The sequence below is a fragment of the Acomys russatus genome, chromosome 1 (assembly GCF_903995435.1).
Source record: "Acomys russatus chromosome 1, mAcoRus1.1, whole genome shotgun sequence".
Classification (NCBI taxonomy): Eukaryota; Metazoa; Chordata; class Mammalia; order Rodentia; family Muridae; genus Acomys; species Acomys russatus.
The window spans coordinates 85,095,125-85,117,240 of record NC_067137.1 but is presented as its reverse complement, the minus strand read 5'-3'; the positions used below and the strand labels follow the sequence as shown (position 1 = coordinate 85,117,240).

Below are 22,116 nucleotides of genomic sequence, written 5' to 3'. Positions count from 1 at the left end.
GAGTAAGGGGAAAATGGGAAGGAAGGAGGAATGGGAGGATACAAGGGATAGGATAACAATTGAGATGTAATGTGGATAAATTCATAAAATATATTTTAAAAAAAAGAAGGGATTTCTTGTCTTTCGAACACTCTGCTCACATCTCTGATGAGTTCCGTCCTATGCCTAGGCTTACCTTTAAATGCAAGAAATGTCCCAGTTCAAGTGTCCAGATCTGCCACTCTTTCATGCGCATTTAGTGACTGATCTATCAACTTAGGGTTTAGGTGGGACTGTGCACTGATTATACAAAGCATTGCAGCGCATCTAGTAAAAGATGGTCGTGGTACAGTCTCTGAATGGAAAAGCTCCAACATTCTAATTTGAGAGAGAAATGACCTCTACACCATCAATCTTAGTGATAAAAGATGGGTCAGAGTGAAACTCAAAGGGGAGAAAAGGGTTGGAGGGCAAAGCTAGCCTTGGGTTTCAAATTGGAATGTGGTGGCTATAGTCTGATACTTTAGCTTCTATTTATTCCTTGTGATTTCTGGTTGGGTAATAAACAGATTTAATGACAGACATTCGTCTTATGTTTGAAATTGAGTAATGTTGCAGGCCTGTATTCTTTTGCATGAGAGTTCCACTGAGACAAAGCTGTCTGTCTTCTGAGGGAATTAGCTCCAAGAGAATAGGAAATAACAAGTAATGAGGTGCCTTTATTTGATTTTTTTTCTGCTTACATAAGAAGACACTTTTGTCTTTTCTGATCTTCATTCATGATGAATGCTTCCTGGCTTTGAGCTTCGGGGCGTGATTCTAAAATAACGGCAAAGGAGAGCTGAAACACATTGCTCTTTGCACGCTGTGTGTGAAGAGTGTACCTTCGCCGTGTAGATGTTTGTGTAGACGCTGTTCTCCTCCTTTTGTGCAGCACTCATCCCCAAGCTTGAGAAACCCTATTTCTGTGCATTGTCCTCCTACATCAGTATTGTTTCACTTAGTTCCATGATAATACTGCTTTCTTGTAATGTACACCGATTCACAGGAGTATGTTTATCTCTGCCATTGGTGTCTTTACCTTTAAAAAGTTTTGTTTCAGCTGGGTGTGGTCATGAACAACTTAAATCCTGGGAGACAAAGGTGGAAGAAGAGGAGACAAAAGAGGAGGAGGAGGAGGAGGAGGAGGAGGAGGAGGAGGAGGAGGAAGCAGGCAGATCTCTACTTTGAGGCAAGCTTGCTCTTCACAGGGAGTTGTTAGGCCAGTCAACTGCACAGGTGAGATTCTGCCTCAAAAAGAAAAACAAAAAACAAAAAACCAAAGATTGTTTCTTAGACATTGTAAGGAGTGAGTAAAACATTTCCCTTTCTGCATGAGATTTTGACAGTGGTCAGCTATCTTCCTTTGTTTTCTAAAAACCAAAGAAGGAAATTCATCTGTTCCCTGGAAGTAAAACTTAGGGTACAAAGAAGGGTCAATAATTGTATCTGAACAACAAGGAACTGTCAGTGAACTGTACATACCCAGATGAGGCTGCCAAAGTGTAAAGTGAGTTCCTTGAATGGTGCAACTCTGACATATCCACGTGAGACCCTTAAACCTACACCTGGGCTATTGTTACTAAAGGTTTGGTGGGCTCTCCTGTCACACGGCTGTCAAAAGCTGCATACATCCGAATTGCTAATACAACTTGCCAATAAGACAAAGCAGAATTGACTTTCTTCCTGATCAAAAGTGAGGGAGAACATTAGCTTATGAAGGTTTGGCTGTGTCACTAAGAGGAAAAACAAGGACAGAAACTATTGAGGAATGAAGATGCGATGCAAGGTCAGTGTTTGTAAGTGGGGACAGGCTGTGGTGCTTTAAGTCAGGTAAGGTATAAAGCTATGATGCCACAGTTGAGTGTTCAGAGCAGTATCAAAGTGAGGGTGATTCTTTTATTTTGGGACTGGTTTAGGGCTTTGCGCATGCTGACCATGAGCTCCACCACTGAGACACACACACAGTTCCAAGATGTGGGTTTTAAAGCAAAGAACTGACTGGATCTTAAGAGGACGGGCTGTCTGCTGGTGTTTTCTACTCATAGGTTATGAGGCTTTGGACATTTCCAATAACAGAAAACCCCCCAAGAATTTGAGGCAGGAAGTTCCTGGAAAATAAGGTCACTTTTTGAAGCTACAGAGGTAGAGAATAAAGTAGTTTCAGTTCTCTGTCAAATGGAATGATTGGGTGAAGGCAGTTTCAGATCTCATGACTTTAAGTCAAAGTAGCTTTCTCATATTTGACTTGTCTGTTGCTGGAAGAGGGGGCACAAAGACCAGAGCTCTGTAGACAGTTCCACAGATTCCTATAAGGTCAATCCCCATAGAAGAGGCTGGGCTACAGGCAGGCAGTGATTCCTTACTGGTATGCCTACTGGCTCTGCTGGTAACTATCTATGGCAGCCTTGTACGTTGACATGTTTAATTGGTCAGTGCTTCAGGCACAGATAAAGATTTTACCAGCACATTTATGCTTTGGGTTCTTTGGAGCCTGTGGACTCCTCCCCTTTGCTCTCTTTCTCTTCTCTTTCACCTCCATTTTTCTTTTTTCCCTTTCTCCCCTCTCTCTCTCTCTCTCTCTCTCTCTCTCTCTCTTTTTCTCTCTCTCTCTTTCTCTTTCACTCTCCTGATTTCTCTTCTCTTCCTTTCAGCCGAGGTTGGCCTGGATTTATTACTCCTTCTCTCTCAAGCTTCTGAGTGCTGGGAATGCAGGGATGTGCTATCATGCCTGGGCCAAGGCAATATGTTTTTGTGTTTAGGTCAATGTGCCAATTAAAAATTAGATCACTTCACATACTCTTAACATCGAACAAGGAATTATATTAAGTTTTCTATGGCCTCCCTTAAAAGCTTTAAAAATATTTTATAGCTGTTATAACTGTTCTAGACACTTAAAATACTATTTTTATTAATTCTTTGAGAATTGCACACAATGTATTTTAATCATATTTGCCACTTACTCCTCCCCTACCTCCTCTGAGATCAACCCCATACCTCCACATTACCTCTTTTTAAAATCATTTTTTAAAGTTTTATTAATCCAAGGAATTCAGTTTGTATTACTCTTATACTCATGGCTATGGGGCCATCCACTAGAGTGTGGTCAACCTACTAAGGGTCACATCCTTAAAAAAACCAAATCTTTTTTCCCCAGAAACCATTTACTATCAATAGCTCCTCATTGGGGGGTGGGGCTTGTGAACTCCTCCCCTTCCTTTGTCCTAGACACTTTTAATGAGGAGGTACAGATATCAGGAACCCAGCAACGTTTCTTTCTCGTAATTATAAGGTTTTAGACTAAACTATTCATCATCCAATGTATCTGTTTAAATTTTAGAATCTACTGCACTTCATGTTCAGCATTAAAACCTAAAAATTAAAGTTAATAGAATATGTCTAGTTAATAATGACAATATTGTCTATATTGGCCAAATCAGTTTTAGAAGACATAAAATGTCCACATTAGCATAGATGATAGGCTTATACCGTTTCATGGTGATTCTGGCATGTAGAGAGAAGAGTCACTGGTTCAGGGATGTGATACTACATTTAGAAACAGATACAGGTGGCCCAAGAAGAATTTATTTATTTATTTTCTACCAAAGTCATCCTTTATGTGCACAAAGAAAAAAAACCCTTTCCTTCATTTTGTTCACTGATTTGCTCCAAACTATATACTGTGTACCTTTTTACTCTAAGTGGTAGGGATCTAGTGCTGCATGAGCTTGCAAATCATTCTGTCTTCATGGAAAGAGTTGAGAGAAATTGTATCAGGCATCGTTAGTAAGAACAAAGAATTCCTTATTCAGGCCTGTCGGGGAGAGATTGCTGCCATGGAGGGAGGAGAACAATCTCAGTTTGCTGAGACAAATCTAGGGAAAGTTGGTCAGTGGGATTGGCCACCTGTGTTTGCTAATTGGTGCTCATCAGAGTTGGCCTGAGAATTGGGGTATTAGGGCAGGCTCTGCCTTTTTGATGAGTATGGCTTGAGAAATATGCCCCAAAGTCCTTGATCAAGTCATTCCTGATTTATAAAACTGGTGATGAGCTAGGAATTTTCCATCCTAAAGGACTAGAGAAAGAGTTTTTTATGAGACATCATTTTCTGTGGTAAATGCTCTAAGGGAAGGGAAGACAGGGGCTTGGAACTGAGATGAAGCGTGCTGACAGATTAGTCAAGTTAAGGTCATCTTGGTTAGAGTTTATATTCTGGTGAGGGAAAAGCACAGTGAACAAGCATGTAAAATGTAAGCAGCATATATCTATCTATATCTATCTATCTATCTATCTATCTATCTATCTATCTATCTATATCTTACAAATTAAGATAATACAAGACAATAACATAGATAATGACTTGAGTGATTGGAAGTTGAACCAGGTAGGAAAGCATGCTGCTGTTAAATGTGGTTAAGAACAAATATCTAGCTGGGTGTGATGGTGTATGCCTGTAATCTCAGTACTCAGAAGGCAGAGGCAGGCAGAATGCTGTGGGGTCCAGGACAGCCAAGGGTACACAGAGAAACCTGTCTCCAAAAACCAAAAACAATACAACAAAACAAACAAACACACAAAAAAGATATTCGTGTAGCTTCAAGTGATGGGCAGTTTAAATACACACATGGCATTGTTTTAAAGCATAGGAAAAGAAACTGTGGTAATGAAGAAAGTAAAATATGGTCTTAGATCAAAGTGTCTGAGAAGGCTTTGGCCCAATACACAGCCAATTCTAATATTAGGTGAGTGGGTCTAAAACTATGAAGTTGACCAATGCATTAAGGGAGTGATGGCGTGCGGGAAGAGGTAAATTGAGATCAGAATGGGCTCAAGGAAACATGGAGTTACTTTCTGACCACATTTATTTGTCTTGCTTTGACATTGATATAGTTTAAAATATAGCTCATACAAATGCATGAATGTATATTGTCGCTAAAATGGTTAGAAAGGGATCATCTTGGGAAAATTGCTTTATACTCCAAAGCTCTAACTGTCTAAGGATTTTCAGATCTTTCCTCGGCTGTCCTGTTGTTAATTTGATTCACTCAGTTTATCCTCAAGCTTTTCTTCTCTCTATTCTTTGGGAGGCTAAGTGGTTTTTTGTTTGTTTGTTTTGTTTTTCTAGATAAGATGATCACTTGCATGGGTGTATTTGATAGAGGAAAGCACATTCTCCTATACGGGTGGGTTTCTTTCAGTATGTTAAGAACCCAAATGGAACAAAGATGAAAAAGGAGAAGTTCCTCCTCCTCCTCCTCTTCTTCTTCCTTCTCCTTCCTTCTCCTTGTCTTCTTTTTTTCTCTCCTGTTTTATCACTTGTTTGGGTGTTTCATCCCATTTTTGTCTTGCTCAGAGACTGGGACTAATGAGACAGTTCTGATTGGTAGTCTTCAGACTTGGATTGACCTATGCCATTGGCTTTCCTGGACATTCTTTTACAGATGGTAACATGTGGGGTGTAAAGCCCTCATAATCATATAAGCTAATTTCTTAAACCTCTTTCTTACCTGACAGATACAAATAAGGATCTCTTTATAGTTGTATATGTCTCTTTGGTAGAGGAAATACCTTATACATCTGTAATTTTTCCTCTCTTTATACTGTCTCTATTTCTACCTGTAGGTCTCCTATTGGCTCCATTTCCCTGGAAAACTCTGGGTTATACACTGTCTTAATTGTCTTCTTTGCTGTGGTAAAACACTGTCTCAAAGCAAACAGGCATGAAAGGGTTTATTTGCTTTATGCTTTCATGTCACAGTCCCTCATCAAGGGAAGATACTGCATGAAGTCAAGCAGGAGCTGAGGCAGGGACCATGGTAGAGAGCCATTTGCTTATTTGCTGTGTATGGATTGCTCAGCTTGTTTTCCTATGAAACCCAGGACCACCTAGCCAGGGATGGTCCCTTTCACATGGCCTGGGCTATCTTAAATCAATCAAGGAAGTGCCTCACAGACTTGCCTATGGGCAAACTTGATGGAGGCAATTCCTTATTTGAGGTTCACTCTTCTTCAGTAATTCTAGTTTGTATCAAGTTGATAAAAACTAATAGGCACATTACTTAACTTTTCCACTTTTAATTTGCTTACATAGTTAATTGCAATAGTTTTAGCCCTTTTCTGTTTCAAATTTCATTGACTGTTACTTTATTCTGCCAGCATTTCTTGGACCAACTATCAGTGCTATAGAACCAGAGACCTAAATTCTTTGAAGAAGAGAATAGCTAAGAGAAGTCTCTAAAGCAATGATGTTTAAGCTCAGACCTGGAAGATGAGGAGGAATTTATCAGGTGAAAGAAACAGTTGGTAGGATAGAGAAGCTGTTTTAAACAGTATGCTTGGCGATCCCCCAGGGGAATGTGGAATTTTTGAAAAGAAGGAAAGAAGTTCTCTATGGACAGAGAGCAGGAGATAGCTGTAGAGTGAGACTGGAGGTGGGCAAAGGCAGGCTGTGTTACAGAGTCTAGATTGGATTACAAAGGCTGTAAAATGTATTGAAGGATTTTGATTGTAAATATAATGTTTGGAGAAAGCAAGGGTTTTAGTCAATATGCCTCTTTGTATGTTGCATATTTTAATCAAGCTTTATATTTACCCATTGACCCAACGGTTATTAAAAAGAAAGTCTCATCTGTAATGGGAAACATTAAAAAATTAGTAAATTATTGTTGCCAAATGGAAACATCCCTTTCTCTACCTGTTATCTATCTATCTATCTATCTATCTATCTATCTATCTATCTATCTATCTATCTTTTATCTTTCCATCGACCTACCTATCTATCTATGCAAGTCACTGTGATTCAGGAAGAATACAAATTGGCTAAGGCAGGTGTCATGTACAAGTCATTTAAATTCAGAGCCCCTACTGAAGGATGCTGCTAATGCTCAGAGTAATTAGGATTATTTCCCTATGGAGAGCTTGGTAGCATGAGTCAGAGAAGAGCGTTCTGAATAGAAAGGAGGCAATAGAATTTGTTATCTGGGTTAGAGGTTCAGATAACAAATGTAGTTTGCAATTTTCTCTCAGTGTTGAAATTGCACTCTACAAAAGGAAATGGAAACGGACTATGTAGTCATTCATGTATAAAATCTAGTTAGAATACAGGCCTAGTACTTATGAAACAGAGTCTATTATTGTTTTGTGGTTTCTATCCAGTTACCTGATGCAGTCTACATGTGAAAACTAAATATCTTTTAATTATTTATTACAGTATCAATTCTGGTGGTGTTAAAATTTATTATGAGAGACATATACTTATTATTTTATTCCTTTATTAGTGAACTACTTTGATAAATATTTGAGTGACTACTATATGCCAAAACACTATGGCTGTCCTGTGGATAAAAGAATGAACAAAATATGATGGGTACACACAACCACAAAGACAAATATCATGAGGGAAATGTGTAGTTCCCTTTGAGATCATATAACAAAGTGACTTGGTCTAGATAGGAAAGGAAAGGTGGTCTGAGGAGAAGATGACTGAGCTGAGCTGCAAAGTATCAGTAGAGCCATGGAGGTCAGGAACACAGAAGAATCATAGACATTCTTTCTAGAACAAATAACAAATACAGAGTCCTTGTGTTGGAGGGAGCTGGTATAGTCAAAGGATCAGAAGTGAGGTGGTCAGGGAACAGAAAAGTGGTTCAGACTGAGATTAGAGTGATCAGCATGTGTTAGATTATGTAGCTGCAATGCGGAGCAAAGTTTGGAATAATTAAAAGCTATGATGATAAGCTGGAGGTGATTTTGACAGCAAAACTTTTAATAATACTCATAACAGACAGAATGCCTTCAGATAAAAGCATTGAGGCATCTTGTAGGTATAGGAGAGATGCTCATGCTGTGGAGACAGTGTAATTGGAAAGCAATGGACAATTGAGTGATACTTGGGTGAAAACTAATAAAACTTAAAGGCAGTTTAGGAGTAAAGAATGTTTAAAAGAATATGTCAAGGATACTTCTTGGTGTCTGATTTCTTAATCAGACAACACCTTTAAGACACCAAAGGGGCTATATTATCATTTTTACTGAAAGACATAATAATACTTAAATTTTAATACTTTCTATGGGAAAACATAATTGAATGAGGAATGGTTAGCAGTAGAGACAGTTTAAAATACAGTGACTAGATGAAGATACAAAAACAAAAAACAAAAAACAAAAAACAAACAAACAAAAAAACCCCAAAGTTGCTAAGTAGTTGAGAAATGCATTGAAGTTGACTAGTGAATTTGTATGATAGGCCATCTCCTCTATGGCTTCCTGTATAGTTCTTAACCAGGTGTAAAGAAAGTTGAGAATTGGTGAGGAAACAGATTTTGTTAGAGAGTAGATAAGGAGAGTAAGAAATGCTAAACAAATTCCTAGTGTTGATGTTATCAGAATTATGGCTTGTCTTAGTCAAGGTTTCTATTGCCGCAACAAAACACCACAACCAAAAAGCAAATTGGGGAGGGATGTGTTCATTTGCCTTTCACCTCCACATCATAGTCCATCCCTGGAGGAAGTCAGGACATAAACTCAAGCAGGGCTGGAACCTGGAGGCAGGAGCTGATGCAGGGGCCATGGCTTACTTCCTATGGATTGCTTAGCCTGCTTTCCTATAGAACCCGGGACTGCCAGCTGGACCTCATAGAGGACCTCTCAGCAGAAAGGATCCTTTCTTTCTGATGACTCTAACGTGTCAAGTTGGCACACAAAACCTGCCAGTACAGTGATGTATAATAAGAGAAATATAGATTTTCAAGGGCTGAGGGATTTGAGGGAAATGTCTGTGGCTTGGCTGGGATTGAACCACTATTGTGTTTGGTGTGATTGTGCCACTGAACTCAACAGAGAAGAGGCTGTGGTCCAGGGGAAGAATTTTTCAATTCAAGGTTGTTGAGGCTGCAATGGATATGATGCGTTTCAGATTGTGTCCTTGGGGATGGGTATCTGAGAAGTGGGAAAGCTGTTGCAGGTAAATTGGTGGATGACCACTGAATTTGGTTTGTTGAGAGGACTATTTGCATTGGTACTACATAAGGTAATGAGAGGCGTTTAGGTAAGATTGGATTTCAGAAATCCTTTGAAGTTATATGTAGTCATAACTTTTGTTTCCAGATTATGGAGAATTGACTGTTATGAATCCATGTAGAGTATGATAGTAACATGTTTTCTAATGTAATAGACAAAGGTACCTAACAATTGTATATTAAATATTGTTTCAAATTTCAGGCTCATGTCTTTCCTACTTGGCGATTTTGGTTCAAATTTGTGTCAGATAAATACTTATATTTTCTTCTGCAATTCAAGCATTATGTTTTTAAAAATTATAAAAGATGAATCTGTGCTTTGGTTGAGTAGCTTGGTTTTGGTCTTGTTTTGGTCCAGTTCACCCATACATACATCAGTAGACGACTGCTGAGTTGACTGAAGCTCATGATGCAATGGGCTGCTTCTGTGGTCTTTTCTTGACCAAAAGCTTGGTTGGTCTTCTTCACTCGGTAGCTCGGTGGGCTTCTAAGACCATGAATAGAGCTGTGCAAGGGATTTGTGGTCTAGGTTTAGAACTGATACCGTGACATTCATATCACATTCTGCTACGCTAAACAAGCCAGAAGGCTGGCTCCGGTGTGAGGGCTCTAAAATGAATCCTGTCTCTTAATGGGAGGCTAACAAGTTACTTTGCAGAGGGGAAGCTGGTACAACAAGAGGGAAAATAATCACAGCTGTGGTTTAAGAAAAATGGTCTGTCAAAAAACCCTGTGTTGCAACATGGCAAGATATAAGTGAAAAGCCATGCAGCAGGATGCTATGTCTCAATATCGGCTCTTTTTCTCTCTTAATTGTCATGGGACTCTTGGACAGGAAAGTCCTTTGATTATTTTTCTTATGTTTACACAAGAAGGAAAAGAAGAAAGCAGGTAGGAATACTGCCTGAATTGCATGCCTACCATTGTAAGTGGTGGTCAACAGAAGAAATTGATGTGTCTTTTAGGTAGCTCTATCATTGCTAGGACTTGTTCCCAACCCTCCATCATGTGACAATCCACAACACAATGGAAGAGTTAATAGCAAGTGGCTTTCTCTTGCTCTATGATGTTCCATGCTCTACTATGGCCTGGGGGGTTTGTCAAGGCAAAGGGTGGGAAAGGCCAACAGAATGGATGAAAGTCCCCCATTAACCCTATTGTGTTCTGTTGTGCATTTGCTGTCTGTGTTTGATATTTTTTCCACCAGAAGAGCCCCAGGAATTTGTGCTTCAACATCTCAGAGGTTAGAATTAGGTAGAAAGCTACGGGGTGCACAAAGGGACAGCAAAGTTTGCAGGGAAATGAAGCAGAAAGTGAACGAATGCTTAACACTGGTGGAAAATAGAGAGTCAAAAAATTGTTACTAAAAGTATTCATGAAGTAAGAGAGAATTTTTGAAGACAAGTCTGTAAAAGTATCAAATGCTGTCAGAAGAGTGAAATTAAAGTTAGCAATGAATTAAATCCAATTTGTGGTCCATTGCAGAGGTCATAGGAAGGAGCCATAAGATTAGAAAATGCTTTGTTTTAGATTTGGAGTTTGGCTGATCCTGCTCTCTAGCATTACGATGAATGAGGGTTCATCTGATCACGTGCCTCGTGATATGCTAGCATCACAGGCAAGACCATGGGGTCTTCCAACATACTCGAAGAGGCGCACATCAACATCTGGCACACAGTTCATGGAACTTTACAAGGCAAATCCACTCACTCTATGGTGTCTTATTATTTTGTTTAATATGATATTTTTATACTAATTCCTGTTATTAGGTATAATTCTAGTTTATTTTTAGGTAGCAGTTCATTGAATGAAGATAGTTCCCCTTATCCATTCTGCAGGAATTGACATTTGACTTAGGTAATTCTGAGTTTTTATTTGTAATGATTACATGAGATTAGTTTTGACACAACATAATGAAGGATAGTTTCTAAACAGAGACAACTGATCTGGGCAGTGGTGGCACCTGCCTTTAATCCCAGCACTCGGGAGGCAAAGGCAGGTGGACCTAAGTGAGTTCAAGGCCAGCCTGGACTACAAATTGAGTCCAGGACAGCCAAAGCTTACAGAGAAGCCCTGTCTCAGAAAAAAATAACAAGCATACATTATAAAAACAAAACAAAACACAACAAACAAATAAACAACAACAACAAAACCCCAGAGCCAACTGAATTATTTGTCTGTTAACTTTGGATAACAGTTTCTGAATGCTAAAACAATGAATGAATTGAGCAACAGTGGGGAATGACCTGGGGTGCAGACAAAGATGGTCATGTGGGTATCAGAGCCCAGCAGAGAAGAGGGTTTAACTGTGTGTGCTGATGAGGCCTCAAAGGACGTGTTCAGTTCTCGTGTTTACAGCAAGATTTGTATTGTTGGAACTATATAGGATGCAATGTGGTACAGACAGGAAGACCACAAAGCATAAGGTTGTTGTGAAGGATGTGTTGAGAACCTTGAGGGATGCGCTTGGGTGATGCTTGCATTGTTCGCTTCCCGTGACTTTGAAGTCTGTCTGCTCCCTTGTGAGCAAGAGGCCAGAGTCCTACTTTTGTAAAATGAAAGGACTTGCCATGTCCTGGGATCTCTGTGGACCTTTGATATGACTGAGTCCTGCCAAGGGGGCTTAGGTATGCCATATTTTATTCTGTTCTGTATAGCATGCCACTCCTGTGAGACAGCTTGCAGGTTAGTTAGTGCATGCGTTCTTGGCATTCTGAGTTTCAGAATGAGCAAGGACTCTGAAGCCAGATTGCTCATGTTTGTTCTTAGATCCTTTCTTTTCTAGCTTTGTGAAATGACTAAACTTTTCTGGACCATGTTTCCTCGATACTTATCACATAGAGTTGTCTTGGACAATAAATGTGTTCACTCCTGGCATGTACTGAATTTGTGCTATGTGTTATTGGCCAATCTATCCTTTTGAGGCAACAGTGAATGATCAGCCAACCACACGGAGTACATGGCACATGGATTTGATGTCTTCGGTGCATCCCTCCATCATGCTGGTCCAGCTATGAGCCTGGCAGCTCACATTGGGCTTGTGTAGAATGAGCTCATTCCTGACCTGTATGTGTGCATATCATTGCATTCTGCTCACTCCCTGTTTCTTCAGTTCCTTCCCCATTTCCCAAAGTCTATGGATTTTAGTTCTTTCCCTGCCGTCCTCTGGTGGCTATATCCACTGTGCCATTTAAATGTGTGGCCTGGTCAGTGCAGCTAGTGAGACCTTTTTATTCATATTCATTTCTGAACTCTGTTCATGCAGTGCTAAGTTACTCAGGCTGTTTCTGCACATTATGCTGTCCCGTCAGTTTGTTAGTTATAACCAAAACACCCAGGCTCCATGCCCACATTTGTTCATTTTAAGAGTTACTCCTTCATTTCTTGACTGTATTGACCATTTAATGTAGTTTCATCTGTCAGATTGGTAATGGACAATAATACACTCCTCAAGGAGTTCCTAGTTTCTTGGCATGTCATGCATGCAAACAGATTTGTAATAAAGTGTGATTGTGATAATTGTTTCATTACAGATGTGCCAAGAGTGTATGATAACACTCAGTTCTCAGTGGGGAGAGGTGAGAGTATGACAGTGAGGACAGTGCAGGAGAGAATATTTGCCACGACAGAAGATCCTAGCCACCAAGACAATAGGAGGGAAGGACTATTTTAGTAGAGGGAATGACCCATTGGCAACGTGGCATGGAGCATCCTGGGATTATGCTCACTGAGATGAGCATGAGCAGATCCTGCAGCAGCCTGACACACATATAGACGAGTGGCTGGGGTAGATTAGGACCAGGCCATCAAGGTAGGAAAGTCGTATTTAATCCTGTGAATAAGTAAGCCAGTAGAAAATGGTTTGAGGTTAGAAAGGGACAAGTTTAGACAGATGTACATCTCCAAGATTTTATGCTGGTAGCTTGTACAGTGTGATTGGGACTTTTAGGATGTGCGAAGAGGTTGTTCCCATTGCACAAGTGCAACAAATACAGCAGCAGCAACAATGACTAACACAAAACAGAACATGAAATCATGACCAAAGTATGGCCATAAGAGCAAAAAAGAGAGGGACATTTTGATAGGTTTGTAATCTGGGTAAATGTCACACACACACACACACACACACACACACACACACGCACACACACACACATATATATATAATAATAATAATTATTAATTTATTCATATTACATCTCAATTGTTATCCTATTCCTTGTATCCTCCTATTCCTCCCACCCTCCCACATTCCCTCTACTCCCCTCCCCTATGACTGTGACTGAGGGGGACCTCCTCCCCCTGTATATGCTCATAGGGTATCAAGTCTCTTCTTGGTAGCCTGCTATCCTTCCTCTGCGTGCCACCAGGCCTCCCCATCCAGGGGATGTGGTCAAATATGGGGCACCAGAGTTCATGTGAAAGTCAGTCCCCACTCTCCACTCAGCTGTGGAGAATGTCCTGGACATTGCCTAGATCTGGGTAGGGGTTCGAAGTTTACTGCACATATTGTCCTTGGCTGGTGCCATAGTTTGAGCAGGACCCCTGGGCCCAGATCCACCTGTCATAATGTTCTTCTTGTAGATTTCTAGGACCCTCTGGATTCTTCTATTTCCCCATTCTCTGTTGCTTCTCTCACCTAGAGTCCCAATAGAATGTCCTCCCCTCTGTCCCACTTTCCTGTTAAGTGGAGACTTTCATGGGACATGCCCCTTGGGCTAGTGTGCAGATATGAGTACATACCATTTGAGTCTTTCTGCTTCTGGGTTAACTCACTCATTATGATCATTTCTAGTTCAATCCATTTGTCCACAAAATTTTGGAATTCTTTGTTTTTAATATCTGAATGGTATTCCACCAACCCTACATCTGACAAAAGTCTAATATCAAAAATATATAAAGAACTCAAGAAATTAAACACCACCAAACCAAATAACCCAATTGAGAAATGGGGCTCAGACTAAACAGAGAATTCTCAACAGAGGAGTATCAAATGGCTGAGAAACACTTAAAGAAGTGCTCAACCTCCTTAGTCATCAGGGAAATGGAAATCAAAACAACTCTGAGAATCCATCTTACACCCATCAGAATGGCTAAGATCAAAAATTCAAGTGACACCACATGCTGGTGAGGATGTGGAGAAAGAGGAACACTCCTTCATTGCTGGTGGGAATGCCAACTAGTACAGCCACTTAGGAAGTCTATCTGGTGCTATTTCAGAAAACTGGGAATAAGGCTTCCTCAAGACCCAGCTATTCCACTCCTTGGAATATACCCAGAAGATGCTCCAGCACACAACAAGGACCTATGCTCAACCATGTTCATAGTGGCCTTATTCATAATAGCCAGAACATGGAAACAGCCTAAGGGTCCCTCAGTAGAAGAATGGATAAATGTCACTCTTAAGCATGTCAAATGGTGAGCAGCCCAGTGCTTGTACAGCTGAACTGTAAGAAGGAGGAAAGAACTGAGACTCAGAGACCAGGCGGGCAACAGTGATGTGCATTACAGGACAGGGGTAAAGAACTGAGTTGAGAGAAGTGAAGTGTCCCTGTGCCCTTCAGGTCTTTGAGATCCACAGGGTATTCACATGGAAATGTATAGCAGGTGTTTGCCTCCTGCGTAAGAAACCCAAGGGTGGTTTCGTTGAGTGTTCTGAGAAGATGTCTTGGGGACTATCCATCATAAGACCAGCGAAACCTTAAAAGGACCAGAGGCATGCCTGACAAGAATTCCAGAATTCCAGACCATAACAGAAACGTGGGGAAGGGTAGCCTTGGAAGATGACTGTGCAAAGTATGCCAGTTGGGGAATTGCTTAAAAACAAGTTAAAAAGAGAAAAGGTAGTCATAGAACCTGTGGCCAAACCTATGTTCAAAAAGCACCTTGTGCGTTATTTAAGTGAAGCTGGGCCAGGCTGTGGAAAATGTGCTTTTGAATAAGTGGCCCCGAGAACAGCTGTGGTTCAGGCTGGTCTGATTCCTTTTGGATAAATCTTCTCTTTCTTTGGGACTCCAATTCAAGTAGATTCTGACTGATACATTCTAGCTGGGGCTTGGGGTAACTGATTAGTTCAAATGGGGTAATGTGGTTTTCCTTCTGTTTTTAATGGAGAATTCAAGGAGAAATGACTTTTTTCTATGCAGAATTTAAAGAAGCCCCACCATTTCTTCACAAATTCAAGCTACCTAGAAAACAGCATCCACAGCATTTAAAAACTTTTAAACATTGAACTCTGAGTTCTCATGCATTTCAATTATGAACTCTTTTAAAGCAGAGGCAAACCATATTTATCTTAATGTCCCCAGCACTCAACCCAAAGCCCTAGCACACAGGAGTGCTTCACAAGCCCCTGTTTTCTTTCTTGCACACAATTGTTCATCTCTATATTTAAGCGTTTTGGAGCTGTGCTGAAGTTTCTCACTTTACACAACATTGATGTCACTCTATAATGCCTATTTGTCTTAATTTCATTCTCCCTCACTTCCCTTCTTTTCATTCCTCATTCCTTCCTTCCTTCTTTCCCTCCAAGAAAGAGGAAATAACTGAGCCTCAGAGACCAGGTGGCCAACAGTGACGTGCATTACAGGACGTCCCTCCCTCCTTCCTTGCTCCCTTGCTCTTTCCTTCCTTCTTTCCTTCCTTTGTTTTCTCTTGTTTATATATACCTCTCTCTCTCTCTCTCTCTCTCTCTCTCTCTCTCTCTCTCTCTCTCTCTCTCTCTCTCTCTCTCTGTATCTCTCTGTCTATTTCTCTGTCTGTGTCTCTGCCTGCCTGCCTGCCTGCCTGTCTGCCTGTCTGTCTGTCTCTGACCCCAGGATTTGCTCCTTCTCAAACACTGTCCATCTTATTCTCACTTTATTTAATTTGGGACAGTGTCTCCCACTGGGGACTGGACTCCTGTTCCTGCCTCCCTCCTCCTGGGATTATGGGCATGTGCAGCCATGCCTGACCCCTTTTACAAGGTTTCTGGGGGTTAAACTCGGGTTCCCCATGTTGGAGCAGCAGGCACTCTCTCGGCTAAGTCATGTCCTCAGCCCTAGTTCCACTTCTTTTAAGTACTTAAAGTTCAACGTCTTATTTTTACTCCAACTGTTCAAGTGAAAAGGGAATTTATTTCCAGGCTGTTTGTATGACACAGCATCTGAGAGCTGGCAAGTGAAATCGAGGCCAGCCTAAAGAGAGCCAGGTGGAGACGAATTTGCCAGAATGGCCTGCCACTTTTCACTTCTTCAGGAGCAGTTGCTTCTGCATCTTGTGTTCTGGTTTTCCTTTCTCTTCAAAATCTCCATGGTAGAAAATATATAACAGAGCAGATGCATTCTGAAGCCTTTTTTACTTTTTGCCTTTAGTGTCAAGAACTTCACCATTCTGTGATTAGAATCTTGTCGGTGTCATATCAGTTCTGTCCTCTCAGTCAGTCTTTCCTTCTATTGGTCATTGTAGGTTACGATGGTTGCTTTGTCTGCCATCTTGGAAACAGAATTCATGGTGAGGAGGTGATGGCCTTCACTTGACTTGCAGGTGAAAGCATCCCAGGTCATTGCTTTAATTTTCCTCTGTTTTGCTATTTGTGTCAGGAACACGTTTGTCCTGCCCCTCTCCCGTCCCTCCCCCCTATTCCCCTGGTAACCTATCACATGCTTCCAAAAATCTGGGTATGGGACGTTCCTTGATTTCAATAAATTGCTCAACAAGATGTGAGTGTCTTGCTGCTCTTCCTCTGGAGAGCTTCTCTATGAATGTCACTAGAGAAGGCTAGCAATCTGGAGACTGTGGACAAACCCTAGGTTTAGCTCTGCTCCTCCAGGCTGGGACAGGACACACTGGGAATGAGGAGCATCTTTGCTTCTTGTCCCCACATGCACCGAAGTGTTATTGTTCCTTTGCTAGTCAGACTGGGCTTCCTTATTCAGAAGGTTGGTAGTTTTTAAACCTATTAGAAAATAAGGAATCAGTGGAAACTTTCATAGCAAGAAAAAAGAAAGGGCTCGAATTTACCACCTCTTTATCTATACTCTATGCAGAACACATTTGAAAATTATACTTCTCTTAGACGGAACAGTTCCTAGCAAATAGAAACATTTCAGCTAGTAGATTTTGAAAACATTCTATTCCTGGGTGGGATGGAATTTGCATTTTAAAGGAAAATATTTATCATTTTGGCCTTTTCTTGCTTTCTTAAAATCAGAATTTTCTTATGCATATGCGTTTGGTGTGTAACTGGGTGATCAAATTATATTGTTCCCTGTTGTCATTTAATGTTTTTTTTTTTTCCCCCCTTGTACAGGGAATCAGCAGTCTCTTCAGTTCCTTAAAAGTGGTGCGCCTCTTACGCCTGGGTCGTGTTGCTAGGAAACTGGACCATTACCTGGAATATGGAGCAGCGGTCCTTGTGCTTCTGGTGTGTGTGTTTGGACTGGTTGCCCACTGGCTGGCCTGCATCTGGTACAGCATTGGAGACTATGAGGTCATCGATGAAGTCACCAACACCATTCAGATAGACAGCTGGCTCTACCAGTTGGCCTCGAGCATTGGGACTCCATATCGCTACAATACCAGTGCAGGGATCTGGGAAGGAGGACCCAGCAAGGACTCCCTGTACGTGTCCTCTCTCTACTTCACTATGACGAGCCTTACAACCATAGGATTTGGAAACATAGCTCCAACCACAGACGTGGAAAAGATGTTCTCCGTGGCCATGATGATGGTTGGCTGTAAGTACCTCTTTTTCTTCTCTATTTTAAAAACGATTTTAGTGTTTGCATTTTCCCCCCTCTGCCTCCAAACTCTGACTGCACTGAAATGATCTTTTTATTAGGAAAGGTTTTTAACTGAAATCATTTGCCACTGGTTTTCTTTTGATTCCAGCCCTAGAAAATAAAAATGCAGGGAATGTATTTTACTCTTTGGAATGCATTAGCACATGAAAAACTGTGCTAGTAGGAGGGGAGGATGATAGAAAACTCACCCTGGGGGGCCTGTGATTGGATTCCAGCCATGGTGTTGTACCTGGCAGCTCTCTAGAAGGAGCTAACTCTGGCATGCTCTGTAGGTTTTGTTGGCAGTTGGATTCCTAAAAAAGCAGATCAGATGTAATGTAAGACATAGTTGGAAAATATTTTAGTCAATAACTGAATTTCTGAATTAAAGTGGACTTCAGGATACAGTTTGATGTAATTTTTTTATAATGAAGGCTAGTGAAAAAGAAGTTCATAAACATCGTCTTTTGACAAACACTGAAGCCTGTTGAATTGGTGACAGAGAATGAAAGGGTTGGTGAACGGAAGGCCTTTAGCAGTGACAGACAGGGTGCATGCCTGATACAGTGACTTGGCGATGCTCTTGAAAGGAAAAGGCCCTTTCAAAGAACTGAAGACCAGGTGCTCTGCCCCTATACTCTGACGGAACTGCATTAGAGTTCTAGACAGGAAAGAGGTACTGACCTTAGATGCTGTTTTAAAACATCCCGAAGGAAAGTTTCCAGGCATTTCCACCTTTAAGCTGACCCAGATGACTCATCCCAGCCTAGGTCAGACACCTAGAGTAACTTTAAGATTACGCTAAGGATATGGTCAGTATTAATATACTTCATAAGCCTTGAAGTCATTATCCTTTGTGCTTGGTGTAATTTGGTGTAAGTCTTCTTTTTTGGCTTTTGTTTTTTGTCTTTTTTTGAGGCTCCAAATTATAAAGCTTTAGATACAGGCATTCATGAGAAAGATCTTAGAGTCCAGAGTCTAGGCTGGTGGTTCTCAACCTTCCTAATGCTGCAACCCTTTAATATAATTCATCATGTTGTGCAGACTCCCAACCATAAAGTTATTTTTGTTGCTACCTCATGACTGTAATTTTCCTACTGTTATGAATCCTAGAGTAAATGTCTGATGTGCAGCATATCTGATATGTGACCCCTGTGGAGGCTGCGACCCACAGGTTGAGAACCGCTGGTCTAGGCATTCATAGATCAGAGTGTTCGGAAGCTGTGATTGCAAACACCAGTGTTAGCAAGTGTTTAGCTCCCAACTTTAGTCACCATGTGTACAGCCTCAGAGACAAGGATACCCAGGGTCTAAGTGTGGATTAGGGTTTCAGTGAGAGGGAGGATTAGAATGCGTTATCTATTCTAGGGGCCTTCTGGGGGCGGGGCGGGGAGGGGCACATATTCTACACACAGAGAGATCTCCCATGATTAGTAAAATGGACCCTCATATTAAAAATATATTCAGGCAATTATGTGATAAAGAAAATGTTTTGTCAGATGTAGAATTTAGCACTATGCCACTTTTAATGTTTATCAAATCCGTGCAGCCCAATACTCATGCAAATCTAGAATTTGGTTACCTTTTTATTCTGAAGTAATTACAAATGGGGTAGAAAATTGCAGTCATTGTGCAGAGAAGGTCTCTATTTGCTTCATGTCAATTTTCCTCTTTTATCCCTGGAATACAGTATCAGAATTTATATGGTTTGCCAAAGGTGTTGAGTCTTCTAACTGTCATTGCAATTAATATACAGAATTGGGAGTTTTGAATGTAGGTTAATAGTAGTGTGCTTGCACAGCATGAAAGACCCAGCACTTGGTGGCTTGAATAAAGTGTCCCTTATAGTCTTGGGCATTGGAACAGTTAGTGCTTGGTTGGAAGCTAAGGAGGTATGGCCATGTTGCAGGAAGCATGTCCCTAGAGGTGGCCTTGAGAGTTTAAAACTCATGCCATTATTTCTAGCTACTGTCTCTCCTTGCTTCCTACCCGAGGTTCAAAACGTGAGCCTCCAGATTCCTATTGCTGTGCTTTTGCTCCACCACTGTGGACCCTACCCTTCTGGAACTGTACTCCCAGAAGATTTCCTTCCATATGGTACCTTGGTCATGGTCTCCTAGGAGAACAATAGGAAAGTAACCAATATAAGCATTCAAGATGAAACAAAACAAAAGATGCATAACTGTTCTAACACCTCAACAATGGTCATTTAATGCTCTCCTCCAACCTTCCTCAGTCTCTTAAAGCTAACATTCTACTCTCCATCTTTATGATCTTGTGATTTTAAGATGTTATAAAAACCAAATAAGTTGCCTTTCATACTCTAATTATACCTTTGAAATAAATATAAATGATATTGATCAATAGTTTTCTTCTGGGTTGTATTTTATGGTTTGGACCACCACTATTTAGCCATTCATCTGTTGAAAGACATCTTAATTAGAATTTTAATTTTTTATGTTTCTTAAGATGTTTAAAGTGTATATTCACTGTCCATGATACTATGTTATGTAAGGACACTTCAACACAAGTGTGTATTGTACTGTGAACATAATTCTTCCCAGCCTTCTCCCTGCCACCCTCCCATTTGGAGCTTTTATTCTCTTAGATAATTTTCCTCTGCTTTCATGACATATACACATATATGATTTTAATGTACCTATATTAGACACAAGGGCTGTAAATGAGAGAAAACATTAAGTATTTGTCTCTCTGAGGCTTGCTTAATTTAATTAAAATGAATATCTCAGTTTCATGTATTTTCCTTCACATAAAACTCCTTTCTCTCCCCGTCTCTCTTGCACATGCACAATATGCACACCATGTTTTCTTTGCCTCTCTCTCTGTTTTTGGATACCTACCTTGGTTGCATAATCCACCTATGATGAAGAATGCTGCAGGAATCTGCAAACAATTGCACATTTGATCATTTCTCCTTCCAAGAAAATGTATATGACCATGTGTACTGCCTGCTTCTGCCCACTGAATGTTTTCCTTCACCAGTGTCTTTCAGGGTTGTCCCAGAAGGTGGCTCTAATGCCATAGCTCTCCATTTCTGGGTGGTGACTGCATAACATACAGAACCATCAATAAACCAGGCCCCAGTCTTCTCTTCTTCAGTCAATCCACCATAGGGCACACACCATGATGTTGGTTCTAGGTGTGTGTTTGGCAACCGATGGCAGTGTTACAGGAGTAGAAACAGTAGGGCCTTTGCACAACTTTTTCATGTGACCTGCTGCTGCCTTCAGAAGCTGCTCGGGCCAGATTATGTGATGCCACTTCCACTTCATAATAGATTGCTGCTGTGCACATGCTGTTTTAGAGCTTCATTGGTCAGATAAAACCCAGCCCACAGCGGGCAGCTCAGGTCTCACCAAAACGTGGTGGCTCACTGTCAAATGTTCCATTTCCACTAGGGTCCCTCTTCTCAGAGGGAGAAGAGTTGTCTGAAGATGATGGTAGAGCCTTGCTCCAAAATCCCAAATGTCTCTTCTAGGAGTCACCTATAGGGGCCTGCTAAAGACGCCATACAGAATCCCCATCTGCCACTGATACCTCCAGAACCATTGGGTCTGTGAGTTATGTGGTTCAAGAGGTAGAGCAGAACTGTTGAAAAGCTTTCTGTTTGGGGCCCCACACAAAACTAGCAGCTTTGGGCCAGGGTAGCACACCCAAGTGAGGAATGTACTGCCTCCAGAATTCTAATAGGCCTACTAAACATTGTACTTTTTTCTTTGTGGTGGGAGGAGCTAGGTACAATAACTTATCCTTTACCCTGGAAGGGATGTTTCTGTATGTACCACATAGTGGACTTAAGTATTTCACTGAAGTAGAAGGCCCTTGAAGTTTGATTGGATTTATTTCCCATCCTCTGATGTGTGTATGTGTGACCACTAACCTTAAAGTGGTTGCCACCTCCTGCACACCTGGTCCAATTAGCATCATGTTGTCAACGTAATGAACCAATGTGATATATTTGTGGAAAAAACAGATTATCAAAATCTCTTCAAACTAAGGTATGACACAGGGCTGGAGAGTTAATATATCCTTATGGTAACACTAATGGCAAGTCCATTTCTTCAGTGGTATTAGAGCCGACTTCTTTTTGATTCTGGCATATACTGAAGACAAACTGAGGTATCCAGCCTCATAGGCTGAACAACTACTTGATTCTTGGACTTTCCATTTGTAGACAGACATTGTTGAACTAGCTGGACCATAACCTGTAACTTGTTCTATTAAATCTCTCTCTCTCTCTCTCTCTCTCTCTCTCTCTCTCTCTCTCTCTCTCTCTCTCTCTCTCTCTCACACACACA

General features: G+C 40.9%; 1 protein-coding gene across 1 annotated transcript in view; it reads left to right on the top strand.

The window, feature by feature from the left end:
- The window catches only part of Kcnh5 (potassium voltage-gated channel subfamily H member 5), a 270,367-nt gene that overhangs the window by 51,771 nt on the left and 196,480 nt on the right, over positions 1 to 22,116 (top strand). Inside the window, exon 6 of the mRNA XM_051147630.1 lies at positions 17,326 to 17,752. Coding sequence (XP_051003587.1) covers positions 17,326 to 17,752 — 427 coding nt within the window. The remainder of the gene's footprint in view (positions 1 to 17,325; positions 17,753 to 22,116) is intronic.